The 13,965-nt window shown below is 31.3% G+C and overlaps 1 protein-coding gene across 1 annotated transcript in view; it reads left to right on the forward strand.

Moving 5' to 3' along the window:
• The window catches only part of LOC129975447 (neurogenic locus notch homolog protein 1-like), a 68,164-nt gene that overhangs the window by 53,408 nt on the left and 791 nt on the right, over window positions 1-13,965 (forward strand). Inside the window, exons 34-37 of the mRNA XM_056088510.1 lie at window positions 3,562-3,666; window positions 5,901-6,005; window positions 9,163-9,229; window positions 10,392-10,447. Coding sequence (XP_055944485.1) covers window positions 3,562-3,666; window positions 5,901-6,005; window positions 9,163-9,229; window positions 10,392-10,447 — 333 coding nt within the window. The remainder of the gene's footprint in view (window positions 1-3,561; window positions 3,667-5,900; window positions 6,006-9,162; window positions 9,230-10,391; window positions 10,448-13,965) is intronic.

Raw genomic sequence — 13,965 nt, forward strand, 5'->3', positions numbered from 1 at the left:
AAATTCTACCTATATCAGCTGCAGAGAATTGAATAACTAACTAACTAATAACTCGCAAACTAAATAGCGAGCAGTGATTTTATATTTTGAAGTATTTACGTCGCATCCTCAGAATGCAGGAAAGGCGAATATTTTTTGGTATGATTGTTATAAAAGCAAATATTTTCATACATTTTTGGAGACAGCTGATTTTGAATTTTATTTTTTATAAGAAATCTCTGACTTTTCTGCAATGTAAAATATTTATATTATAATTCTATATACTAACCATTTTTTATTATTGCGTTACCTTTTTATCCTTTATTTCAAAGAATAGTCTGCCCATATAGTTTGAAGACACACTATAACTTCTTCAGGGTCGTTTTCATATTTATCTGATGAATCTTTCGTTAGCATTCTGTTTATTTTTTAAAAGAATATGTGAAAATGAAATATTTTTGTTAAATAGTGATAAGAAATTTATTTCTATGTCATAACATAATAATTTTTTTAAAAAAATCCGTTAGGCCCTCCTAATTTTCTGCCTATTTTATTGACCAGTTCAATAACTGCTGGAAAAAATCCTCAAAGTATGCTTGACTTATTATATGAAAATATAAACCCAAGTCCCTTTCAAAAATATTATTCGGAAAAGACGCTGTATAATAATATTTTATTAATAAATATTCTAATAGAAACTTTTACTGTTACATAGTAAGATATTTAATTCACTTCATGTTGCTGTAATTCCTAGTACCGAAAATTAAAGATTGGTTTAGTTTAGTGATTCATAAAAGTAACCAACACTGGCTGAATAAATATGCATTATTTCGCTAGATTAAACATCTTTGTAATGTCTTGTTAATAACCAATCAAATAAAAGAGTACGGTAACAAACAATTCCTTTATTTTCAGCATTATATGTACACAAAAACCACTTGGTTCTTATATAGGTTAATATGATTTACAAAATTTACACAACAGTAAAAATTGAATCATGAAATAGTTCCTTGATCAATTAGGAGAATAAACACCACAAAAAACGCTAACGCTAACAGGCTATTAGCTCAAATGGCTACTTCAGAATTCTACCGATCTTCATCGGGTGGATCTTAACAAAGAAAGCCGAATCACACCGAGCTTCTCATAAAATCAGGAACACCTTCCAAACGCTCACGCCTCTCCGACTCCTCCTTAACCCTTTCTAGGGCCGTGGGAAGTATGTTTCCCACCAAATTTTTCAATCTTTGTATGAAATTATGTAGGTTGGCATAAGTTCTGACAAATGTTTTTAGTGGGTCAGAAACTTAGATGCTTCAGTTCTTTATCTCAGACAGAATGATGTGTCTTGACATGTTACTTAATTATTATTTAACCAAATTAATTAATCAGATTAAATGTATCTAATAAGCTAAATGAATCCCTTTTCTTATTCTAATTTTAAGCCTAAAAATATTTTAACATAATATGACTAGAAAAAAATGGCCCTTTAAAGGGTTAAAACAGCTCTCTTGTCTCCTCATCAAAAAAAGCCGCATTTTATTTCCGTCAAATCTCCGCCTCTCATTTTCTCATTGGTGCACTTGAGCTCCTTATCACCCAATAGCTGTTCAGCAATGCTTCCTCAATGGTCTTCAGTCGATCGTGAGATTGTTTGTTAATGATTCATCTTTGTAGCTGTCCCTTCCGTAGTACGTGTTAATTATAGTCCCTTCATAATGGAAAAAAAGTTTAACATCTGGATGGTTTGGCGTTCTTCTTCTTTGAATATATGATGGATCTCTTTGAAACGGCGAAACTAATTACAAGACATCATGAATCTATTAGCGAAGAGGATCTCCCATCTGGTAGTCTGGAAGTATTTAACAATGTAGGAGGCCCAAGTGACGTTACATCTGGCTGGAATGCCAATTATTAGGAGAGGAAAACTGGGAACGTTACATCTTACTTCTTTTTTTTTAGATTATTTTTGAACAGGTAATTAAATACAGTAAAAAAAATATTCTCTGGTCGATGCTGCCAAAGGATAGCTCGCACTTAAGAGGTTTCAGGATTCTTAAAAAATATCCATTGAAGCAAAAATACCATCCCTTTTCTAACAAATCTAATTTACAAGCGAAACAATTGCGAAATTTGAAAATTTAACCATACAATAATCATCTCATGTTTTCTCATCAAATATTTCTCATGTTTTCTATAATTTCAAGAAAAAAAAATTTAAAAGTTATAAATTGAATATTTATAACTAACTTCTTTTCAAGAATTGAATAATTTTTCAAAATCTTAAAAATCGATATACCGGTACCCGCTGGATTCTAAAGCAAAATTAAGAGTAATTTGCAGAAAAATGTTCAGTTTTTAAGTTGTACACACATTTTATGAATTTTTTTTGAAAAATAATCTTTAAAATCTAATTATTTAAAATGATTCAAAATTTTAAGATAGTTCACATTAAAGCTCATATAAATTTTCTTTCTATAATTAAATTTTCTAAAAACTGATGTATAAGCCATAGAAGAACTTATTTTAGACATGTGCACGGCATTTTAGATTAACAGGATAAGTAGTTTTTGAGATGTCCTGTGCGCAAGTTTATTTTATTATTATTTTTTTCAAAAAAATGACATTAAAGTTGAAAATTAGTAGCAAAAGAATATGAATAAAGTTATGCAAATTAAAAAGTTTCAAAAGCATAGGAAGTGCCTTTAGTTAGCTTAAACTGTCATTTTTGTTTTATAAAACTTTTTGAAAAAAATATTTCTAAAGCATTTAAAAAAACATGAAGTTTTAAGAAAAATAATAATAAAAATTAAAGCAAAATTTTTTTATCAATAATTTATCTAAAAACTGAAATATAGGTTAACAAAGGAACTTATTTTGAGCATGTACATTGAATTTTAGATTAATAGGATAAAGTTTTAGAAAACTCCTGCGCACAAGCTTGGTTTATTTTTTTGAGAAAAATGACGTTAAAGTGAAAAATAGTAAAATAAAAATTTGAGCAATATAATGCGCATTAGATAGGCACTGTCCTTAGTTACTTTAAATTGTTCCATTTCTTTAGAAATTTTAAGTATTATATCCTTATGCGCATCAAAGAATTCTGCGCTTGTATGTCATTTAACATTCTTTCAGAGAAAGTTTCTGTTATTTAATCCGCATTGTTTTAGTATTTTCACGATAGTTCTGAAAATTTTAAAAGTATCATTAAAATTTTAATACCGAAATGTTCAGAAAAGATAAGACCCGAATATATATTTTTTTACCCAGAAAATTGAAAACTTTGAAGTTTAAGAGTCTTGAGACTTCTTAAGGCAAAATGTAGGGAATTCAAGTAGATAGAAATCCCGCAGTGAGATGTAAACTAATTAATTTTTTCTCTCGGTTTTCAATAAAGATTAAGTTGTAAATGTCGATTTATTAAAATCATCACAAATTAAATATTGATTCTTTTATAGGTAATGTAAGTTTAGGTTGTGAGATTTATATAAAATCTCGAAAAGTCATTTTTTTTATTAAGAAAAGACGTTGGTAATTTATAAAAAATATATAAATCAATTCATATTTTTGCAATTCTTTCAGAATGCGATTGTGGCGAAAATTCAAAATCTTGTCGTTTTGATTGGAAGGGTAAAAAAATATGCGACTGCATTTCTGGATATGCTCAGATTGACGAATTTTGTAAAGGTATGGTACAACTTAGGTGATATAATTTGCTCATTCAATTTTTTAAAAATATTAATGAAAATTACGTTATATGTATCTATTGCTTTTTATGTTTAGATATAACGGTAAAAAAATATAATTTTTGAAGTTTTAATTGTAAAAATATAAGCTGTTATTGGAATTTCACTAACTGAATTGACATTCCATTTGCGATATATTGATTGTCCACAAAAACTCTTGCGTTGCTCAGTTTATTCAAAAAGTGGGCGAAAAGTCACATAAAATAACTATAAAAGCTTTTAAAAATAACTGATAATTTTCTTCAAGTAATCATTTTCAACTGCTACGCTAAACTGCCAGGCAGTTTTTAGAATATTACTTCCTTTGAATTTTGATTTTTTATTATATTCGTATTTACATAATGTTTTAAGTTACATGAGGATTTCAAATTATGTTGTAAAAATTGTAGTTCAGATTATATGTTATGTACTTATATTTCATATTATGCGTTAATTGTATGCAAAGTAAAGTGTATTTGTCACACTCATTAAGCAATTAGTTGTTGAAAAACGTATGAATATTTCAGAGTATTTAAGGATTGTTTTTACTTTTTTCATTGCCGGCTAAAAAAATACAAAATTTAGTTTTTTTAGAATGATTCAAAATTCTTCAGATCTTTATACTTGCATTGGAACTTTTTCTTATCATATTTTAATCCATACAAATATTGAAATATTAGAAATATATACATTTACTTTATGCATATTAATTTTGAATGTGTAATTTTTGGATGAATTTTGTATACTGTTTTCTTCTATCTGATCTTATTTCATATATTTCTATATTTTATTGCTTACTATATCAAATATAATTATATATATGTAATATTATTTGTTGTGAAGCATGATGCAGTTTGAAGACAATGAAGATACTTTTAATTTCGTGACGTCGTTTTATTTCATTTTGAAGAAGCAAGCATATGTACAAGCGACGAGCACACAGAACGACACAGAAAAGAATGAGGGAAGAGCTCTTAGATATTTTATCCCTGGTCTTAAATAACCTATGATTTTGATAGGGAAAATATTTCTTTACAGTGCTAATGTATTATGAGATTTCGATAGGGATTTTCATTACACGGGTGGACAAGGTAGGGGAAACACAGGGAGATTTTAAAAAAGAATTTGCTTGATCAGCGGTTTGTTATCTCTTCACGCGTAGTGTGGGAAAGTTAGATTTTAGCTGATTCAACAATTTAACAAAGCTTCTCTTGAATTAATTAAGTAGAGACAGTGGAATTGTATCACGAAATAAGAGAATATTTTAGAATGAAGTTACTATGGCTAAATTAAGATGAAGTTACTATGAAAATTAATTAAATTGAAATTAGAGTTAAAATATCATTACATATATATATATATATATATATATATATATTTACGAATCTGTGATGCGACTTCACAGCATAGCTGATTCCATAGGAGGTCCCAGAGCTTGGCGACGAATTTGGCGACTTTGGCGCCAAAATAGATTATACCCGAAACATCGAGAATTTTCCCGACCCGTCCAGTAGGAACCGAGTTACGCCTCGATCGTTCCTGATTGGTTGAGAGGCTTCTAGCCTCGCCTCCTGAGACCTATAAAAGGAAGCAGCTGCAGCTGCCGGGTCGTCGTGAATCAGATCGGACAGTTGTAGTCGGATGCGACAGAGTGATAAACTCGTCTTCCAGGGACTAGCGGAACAGCGACGGAGTCGAGCTACTGTTGTATGCTGCTGTGTATACTGTTGTATGCTGCACGTCTCGGCTGAATATAATCGTGTTCTGTGCTGTATATAGTTGTGCGTCTTTGTGCTGTCCTGTGTGTCTTCGTGTAAATAAACGTCGTTGTTTCATTTTCTACTGCCACCTGCTGATTGAGTGTTCTCCACACCATATAACTCCCACTATCCAAACGAACCCCGCGGGAATTTCGTAACAATATATGATACTGCTAGTTATATTATCATTTTTAAAATTCGAAACAAACAAAATTATCTTTTTATCCCACATTATTATTAATGTACTTCGAAAAGTAGCTTTTGAGTTTGAATATTAAATTTTAAATTAGATTGAATAATCAATTACGAAGTGAATGAGGATAAATAGTTTAGGAATAATAATTTAGGAAGTGGTAAATTATTAAAAAAATGCGTTGCCGGAGAATGAAGTTTCGATTTTGTATAAAATCATTCTTCAATTTTTTTTCTATTGCAGAGTGCAACTGTGGTGTAAATGTAGAATCATGCTTCTTTAGAAGGAATGGAACAAAAGCATGCCACTGTGATTTTGGATACATTCAAATCAACGGACATTGTGCTGGTAAATAATTACACTTTTCAAAATAACTCTATTGATGAGTGATGAAGAAGACTATTAAGAGTTTGAAAACGTACATTTCTAGTTTTACATTTTATGAAATTGATGCTCTATTTGCATTAATGAAAACAATTTTTATGAAACGCATATTTTATTTAACTAGAATATTATTTATCATGAGCAGAAATAAAATCATAATATTTATGAATTTGACTCTTTCCAAGAATTATCCAAAATCTCCATTGGGGGTAAAATGCATGAAATTGTGCCTAGTAACATTACAATACAATAACATACAAATACAATAACAATTCCAAAATATTACCATTTTTTCAAACTTGGCATAATCTGTTTGTTATAAATCAGTGAGAGTAGTTTCCAGTGAGAGTAAACTTTCTCTCATAATCTCTAATAAAGGTGTTATCCCAGAGAAAGCCCTTAACATTTCAAGATATATGAAATGTTAAACTTTGGCATGAATAAAGCATTTTTACTGAATCTATCATGTAGTCCTTGATGAGTTATTTAGCGATTAATCCACGGCATGCGTTTAATAGCATCCGAAAATCGAATTTGCGTATTAGACGCCTTTTACCCAAATCATTTAAAACAAAAATTTGATATAGAAATAAAATTATAGTCACAAAATCCTATATCAAATTTCATATATTTAAACCACTGCCTCCATGTTTCTGAAAGTACAGACCGTCACGTAGTCAATCCATTAATGTATTTGGCATAAAATTTGGAAGGTATCTAGACTATAATTGTTAATTCTGTGTATGGAATTTTATATATTGTTACGAATCTGTGATGCGGCTTCCCAGCATAGTGGGTTCCATAAGAGGTCACAGAACTTGGCGACAAACTTGGCGAGCATTTGGCAACTTGGCGACGAATTTGGCGACTTTGGCATTAAATTAGATTATACCTGAAACATCGAGAATTTTCCCGATCCTTCCAGTAGGAACCGAGATACGCCTCGATTGTTCCTGATTGGTTGAGAGGCTTCTAGCCCCGCCTCCTGGGACCTATAAAAGGAGGCGGCTGCAGCTGCTAGGGCAGAGTAGTCGGAACCGACGACTGCCGCCTGGTGATTGTGCGTTCTTTACACCATACAACTCCCACTATCCAAACGAACTCGTGGAAATTCCGTAACGATATATAGGTCTCTTCGTTTTGAAGTTATCGTGTTTAACTATGTTCGAACAGTTTGTCATAAAGACTTCTTCTGATAAGAGTTTACTCAAAATTTGATAAATATCTACAAATTTAGTATGAATAAAGTGTACCAAATTTTATCCGTCTAGATAAAAACGTCTGTAGTTACCTTTATTACAGACAGGCAGACGGACATTTTCGAAATTTCTGTTTTTCGAATTCATGGAAATCTAAAACGTGAAAATTCGTCAAAATTTCAAGTTCGAATTTTTTTTTTCTTTTTTATGATTACTATACTTTTTTTTATACTACATATAAGAGACAGTAATAAAAATCCTAATTTCATTAATAAATTCCTTGATAAAATTCGTTAATAAATTCCTTGATAAAATTCGTTAATAAATTCCTTGCAAGATGTCTTGTTACCAAGCATAAATTTAAAATTATTTTTGCAATTCAATTTTATCCCAGTAGTACCTAGTGTAGCTGGGTGTGTGTTTTTAAGCCAAGGAACGATGCTTTCTTGTCTCTTTCTTATTTATTTTTGCACGCACACACATAATAACACACATGAACGATGATCACGCATATATAAGGAAACGCATAATACTATATACATTTAAAGTAGAAAATGCCGCTAACAAAGAGCGAACGAATACTTCTTTTTGCCGCTAACAAAAGAGCGAACGAATAATTCCTTTTGCCGCTAACAAACGAGCGAGCGGTGCCTGCTTGCACCAGTTTCACACCAACTCTCAGGGAGAAGTGTTTACAAAAAAAAAAGAAAAAAAAAAAAAAAAAAAAAACTTAAGTGCGCTTCCCCGACATTCCAAACATACATATGGTTTAGCGCATACTGCGCCATCTATGTTCAGTATTAATCTTTACTGTATGAATAAATATACAAAGAATAAAAAATACAAATAAAATAATTAAATAAAAACAAAATATTATAAATAATAAAATCACAAACATCTAGCTTACTCTACCACAACAAATCCTGTAGATACTGCTACGTTCAGTGTGGCGAGGTGGTCGCCTGTACACAAGAAGTACCTTCAATAAAAGTCAATTTTGCATAAAAAGATGAATATAAAATTAATTTCCTTCAAATATGTATGAACCCTTGCTATAGGTCTTGCATCTGTCCAAACCCGCATGCTGAATTATATATGGTTAATATCAATTCGAGTCCATCATTTAATTTGGCGCATTTTTGAGCTGACACATATCGCCAACACTTATATCCCATCATCATGCAACATTTGAAATAAGGAAGCGAAACTATTTAAACTAATAATTCCCTGAAAAAGAAAATTCCGACTGCCAGGGTGTCAGAATCGTTTAAAGAGATAATCAATGCAAAAAAAAGTGAATAATTGACAATAACTAATATAGAAGCTAACAAGTATATGATTGTCAATTGTGAGAAAGTGACTCTTATTGTAAAAGGTTTTACCAAAAAGAGAAATAAAAGAAATGAAATAATTTAAATTCTGATTTAATATATTCTCTCAAAGAAGATCTTTTTCGATCAAAGAAGTCCCCCTCGGGACACTTCAGATATGGGGTTGAGAAGCGTACTGAATGGTGGTTGGTTCTCGCGGCTCTAGTGAGTACAGAAATGATATAGAATCGGTACCCTATACCAATAACGAGACCTACTACAAGTGAACCCACCTCCTGGGGAAGGAGTTGTACTACTGACCGGTGATGGTCCTTAAGACTCAACCAAAATTTCCGTCTATGCTGTCGTGGCGGTCAGATTCAGATTTTTCCAGATGTGCCTTTGTGCGGATGGGAGTACCTATCTATGATTATTCTTCAAATAAGATTCGGTTAAAAAAATCGTTTTCCAAAAAAATTCCGAAACTGTGTTTCGTTTAAAATTAAACAAGTATTTAAAAGTGCAAGTGTTTATATATACAAATTTTGATATTTAATGATACATTATTGCAACCGTTTTCCTTGTAAATCATGAAAAAATTTTTTATTCCAGCCATATGCAATGAAGATAAATGTGTACATGGAAAATGCGAAGTAATCGATAATGACTTTAACTGCAGGTAAAAAAAATCGTTATTATGGCACTAATTTGTCTAAATAATCTCCATAGAAACATGCATGCTAATTTATTCCATCCTTGCCGTTATTAGTGACTAGTTGATTCACTAAGATGAATGGTTACATTTCATTTGAATATTGGATTGTTCAATAAAATATTTTTAAACTATAAACTCTGCAAGTAAAATAAGTAAACTATATTAGAATCTTACCAATTCTGGTACTTACAATATGCATTTTTTCTGTAGATTCACTTTTTATCTACATCTTTAAATGTCAAATAATATCATTATAAAAATCAACAAAATTTTTAAAAAGTGGAGATAAAAAAATTCCACATTGATTTTTTCCAAAAATGTTTAAATCTTTAAAAAATTCATCTGTTTCTTAGTTCTAAAGAAAAATCTTAATTTAAGAACAACACAATTTTAAAGATTTTATTAAAGGCATATATTATATTGAAATCTATTCAATTTCAAAAAAAAAAATGAACCGAAAACATTCGGGTTAAAATGTTATTTTTGGAACAATGAAAACGAAATGCGAGTGTTGTTTCAACAATAAAATATCGCTTTGTAAAAAAAACAGCAATATTGTTATTTTCAAGATGATATAAAAATAACTTTTATGCTGCAATATTTTAGGAAATTATTGTGGATAAACACATAAACTTAATTTTTAACTAGTTAAAATTAAATTTTAAAAAATCCAAAATAATAGCTTCAAGATGTACATTCCTATCGTACAATGTATATATATAAATACCGAATTTGGTAGCATTAGTTCAAACAATCTGATCTGTAGGAAGCAAACGCATACATTTTTATTATTAATAGGATTAAAGAAAAAAATTAAAAAGATGTTTCGGGTTTTGTTTCATCTCTTCGGAAATAATGAACTTTATATGCTTAAAGAGTTTAATAAAAAGTTATTATTTGTTATTAAACACTAAATAGTTTAATAAACAATTTTACGCGTGTCACTTAATGCACTTGAAATAACACTCTTGAGGTGAGATCAAACTAAAAATATGTAATATTTATTGAAAACTAATTTTGAATACGTAATAAATGAAGCAATGCTATTTTTATGTTTTTACAGGTACTTTTAGTGTACGCCTCATTTCATAATTTTTTCTCGTTATTTTTTTACTATCACTTTCAGATGCACTGAAGGTTACACTGGCCGTAGATGTGAAGAGAAAATTGAAGATAAAAATAGTAAGAAAATATTTTATTTTTGTCATGGTGAAATTAATAAATATTACGGAATACCTGCAAAACTTGAAAGAATCTAATAATTTCATATATACACTGTAAGTTAGGACTAATTTTTAATTAATGAAGAAAATCGTTTAAACGCTGAAATTTCTATTTATTCTATTATATCATATCCTTCGCATAACTTGGGTTGTGATTTCGAACCCCGCCGTCCGAAGGCTCTCCCTGTATATGGTAGCTGGTGCACGTATAAATCTGTCGTAACCACAAAGTCCTCCAAGTCGAGACAATACCACTAGGGTTACTGGATCAGAGGTGATCGTTCTCTGATTCAGACCTAAATTAAGTGTGAATGAAATATATGAATGAAATCCTTTCCGTGAAAAGGACTGTAACGCTGGATTATCTATGACGCCCTCTTGGCCCTAGATGGGGCTATCGAAGCAAGAGACGCTAAAACTCAGTTTAAAATTGCTGCCTTCGTCAGCGGGCTTGTCTATGACAACTGATATAACCAACAACAACATATCATATCTTTAATTGAAGGAATTATATTTAAAAAAGTTAAATGAATTTGACATGTCAGCGAATTTATGAGTGCGTGATCGCTCACGTGAGTTAAACGTTTTTCTCACAAAAGAGCATCCCGTAATCTATTTACAAACAGGATCCATTCAAAGACTTTCATTAACTCAAATGTTTTTATTAACTTCAAAATTGTCTCCGACTGGTCACTCTTTCTCAAAGCAATTTGATTCTTTCACTTTAGTAACTGCCAAAAAAAAAAAAAAATAATAATAATAATAACTAAATATACGAATCTATAACTTTTTACAAATAATTTTATGTGCATTGAAAATAACACAAAATGTTTTATTGTTAATATATTACATTTGTTTTAATTTTTGTAGAAAAAAGAATTTGAAAGAAATATAGAAATATTAAAAGAAAGAAAAAGAAAAAAAAAAAAAAGAAATTTGAATAGTAAAAATACTACAAGTAGAAAATAGTTTTCGAAAAAATTATGGACCTAATTGGCAACATCATGTTTACAAAAGTTTTGAAAATTGAATAAAATTTCACATTTCTTTTCTTCGATTTTCTTTTGCTGCAATTTCTTTTCTTACTCATCCAGTGAATGTGCTATTGTGCCTGGTAATATAGCATGTTTTTGCGAAATTCCAGTCTCATTTCCCTAATGATGATGACAATATATTGCAATTGTATGAACATCAGGAAAAATGTTGTCTCTTTTTCTGGTGACATGCTATGAAATGCTTATCTAACTATAAAAAAACCTATTGCCGAAGTATTATTTGTAAGATTCAATGACCAAACTTTTCGATTTCGATCTCACCTTGTTCTATTAATAAGTGTTCCATCAGAAAAATATAATGTAAGTTATCTCCACGATGTTCTGAATGCTGTATAATCTTGTGAAGATTACGCAATAGTACTGTTCATCATGTTGTGCTCATAGATTAGACTTCCTATCTGTTACAGCTGCAGCTTATTAAGGTAGCTGTTCAGATGTGAATCCAAGCGCATTAAATTAACATATTTATAATCTGCGAGTATGTTGTAATGTTTCCTCTTTTTCCTCACATGGTAATTGACATTCCTAATAGATGTAATTTCACCTGTTTTCCCACACATAATTAAGTACCTAAGAACCGCCAGGCAGGGATCCTCTACACCAGTAGAATCATCGTGTCTGGTCATTTGTTGTATCTTGATAAAGGACACACATGTGTGTTTCGTCGTTCCAAAGAGATCCGTCATATCTTCAAGGGAGAAAAAGGTCAAAACATCTAGATATTAAGCTTTTTTCCAATATGAAAGGACTTCTCAAAATTTCGAGAAGCAATCAATTGCCAGCAACTATTGCAATTAAGTGTTGAGATCAGGTGGACTTTAGCCGGTGTAAGCTGTGAATTGATTATAATCTACATGCATTCAGGAGAGGTCAGCTACAAAGATGGATCCTTAACAGACATTCCCACGATCGACTAGAGACCATTGATTAAACATTGCTGAGCAGCTATTGGGCAATAAGTAACTCAAGTTCACCAATGAGAAAGTCAGAGGAGGTGATCAGAAAGAAATAAAATGCGGTACTTTTGGTGAGAAGAGAGGAGAGCAGTCAGAGGCGTGGAGGGAGAAGTTCGGAGAGACGTCGATGCTCGAAGAGTTTGTTCCTGATTTTTTGAAAAGTGTTGTGTGATTGTTTCTGTGTTAGGATACATCCGATTAAGATCGGGGAATTTCTGGAACGGCCCCTGGAGTAACCATTAGAGCTAAAAATCTATTAGCGTTCCTTTGGTGTCTACTCTCCGATATAATCGAGGAACTAATTCATGATTAAACTTTCAACTGTGGTATGCAATTTGTAAATAATATTAACCTATATGAGAAAAAGTTGTTTTGTGTAAATATATAAGTCTGTAAATAAAAGAAATTATTTAATTATGCTACTTTCTTGTTTGATCGTTCTGGATCAAGATATTACAACGTGAATGTTATGTACAGTTTCCAAGAGTGTATTCATTGTATTTAAGAATTATAGGTCGTTTATGGAATGTATTTGCTGAATAGCGTTGGAGTTTCAATAAATAGGTCTAGAAAACGTCATGATAAAATATTTTCCATCAACCGGTTTTGGATATGACACATCTTCTAAACACAATCCCAGAATACTTCCACCTCAGATATACCAAACAGAATGCATCATCTTATTCCATTCGATGATTGATTATCTTTTGGCTGTAAGTGTGTCTAATTTCAAAGAAAACCGCCTGTTAAATTTTGTTATTAGAAGTACGTGGGTAGACGTCATATTCAAGGAAATTAGCAACTGTTCTACTGTCTCAGAACACAATATACTGGTGATCATCAAAATAATAAGGGAAATACCTCTGAATAACATTTTGAATGCACTTCGTAAGCATTAAAATCTAATAAGAGCCATCAGTTTTTTTTTTATATATAAATAGCAATGTATATATTCTGGTTTTTTGTGTTAGCTTTATTAAAATTTTGTAATTCTTGGAGTTTTTTTCAAAAATGTAAACTGCCGGACCTTCCAAATTTTCAAAGTGGCCAAATTTCAGGAGCCCATCTAGCCGGAGCATGGGTGATGGAAACATCCCAACTTTTAGTCTTCTAGAGGTATGGTGCCCACGCAGCGCGACAAGACAAGCTCAGCAAAGCAAAATAGTGGGTGGAAAGAGAAACTCAGTGAAGGAGACCGACTGGCCTTGAAGAAGATTGTAATATCTAAAAAGCGGACAACTTCGGCAAAAATGACCGCAGAGCTCAATACCCATCTGGATTCTCCAGTGTCAGTGATTACAGTTAGAAGACACTTTCATAACCTGAACATTTTTGTCATAGCAGCAATTCCCAAGCCACTTGTCACAGATGTGAAAGATAAATGTCGTCTATAGTGGTATTACACTCGCAAAACGTGGTCGATTGATAAGTGCTAGAAAGTAATAAGGTCTGACGAATCGTGTTTC

Source organism: Argiope bruennichi, chromosome 7, assembly GCF_947563725.1.
Source record: "Argiope bruennichi chromosome 7, qqArgBrue1.1, whole genome shotgun sequence".
In the NCBI taxonomy this organism is placed as follows: domain Eukaryota; kingdom Metazoa; phylum Arthropoda; class Arachnida; order Araneae; family Araneidae; genus Argiope; species Argiope bruennichi.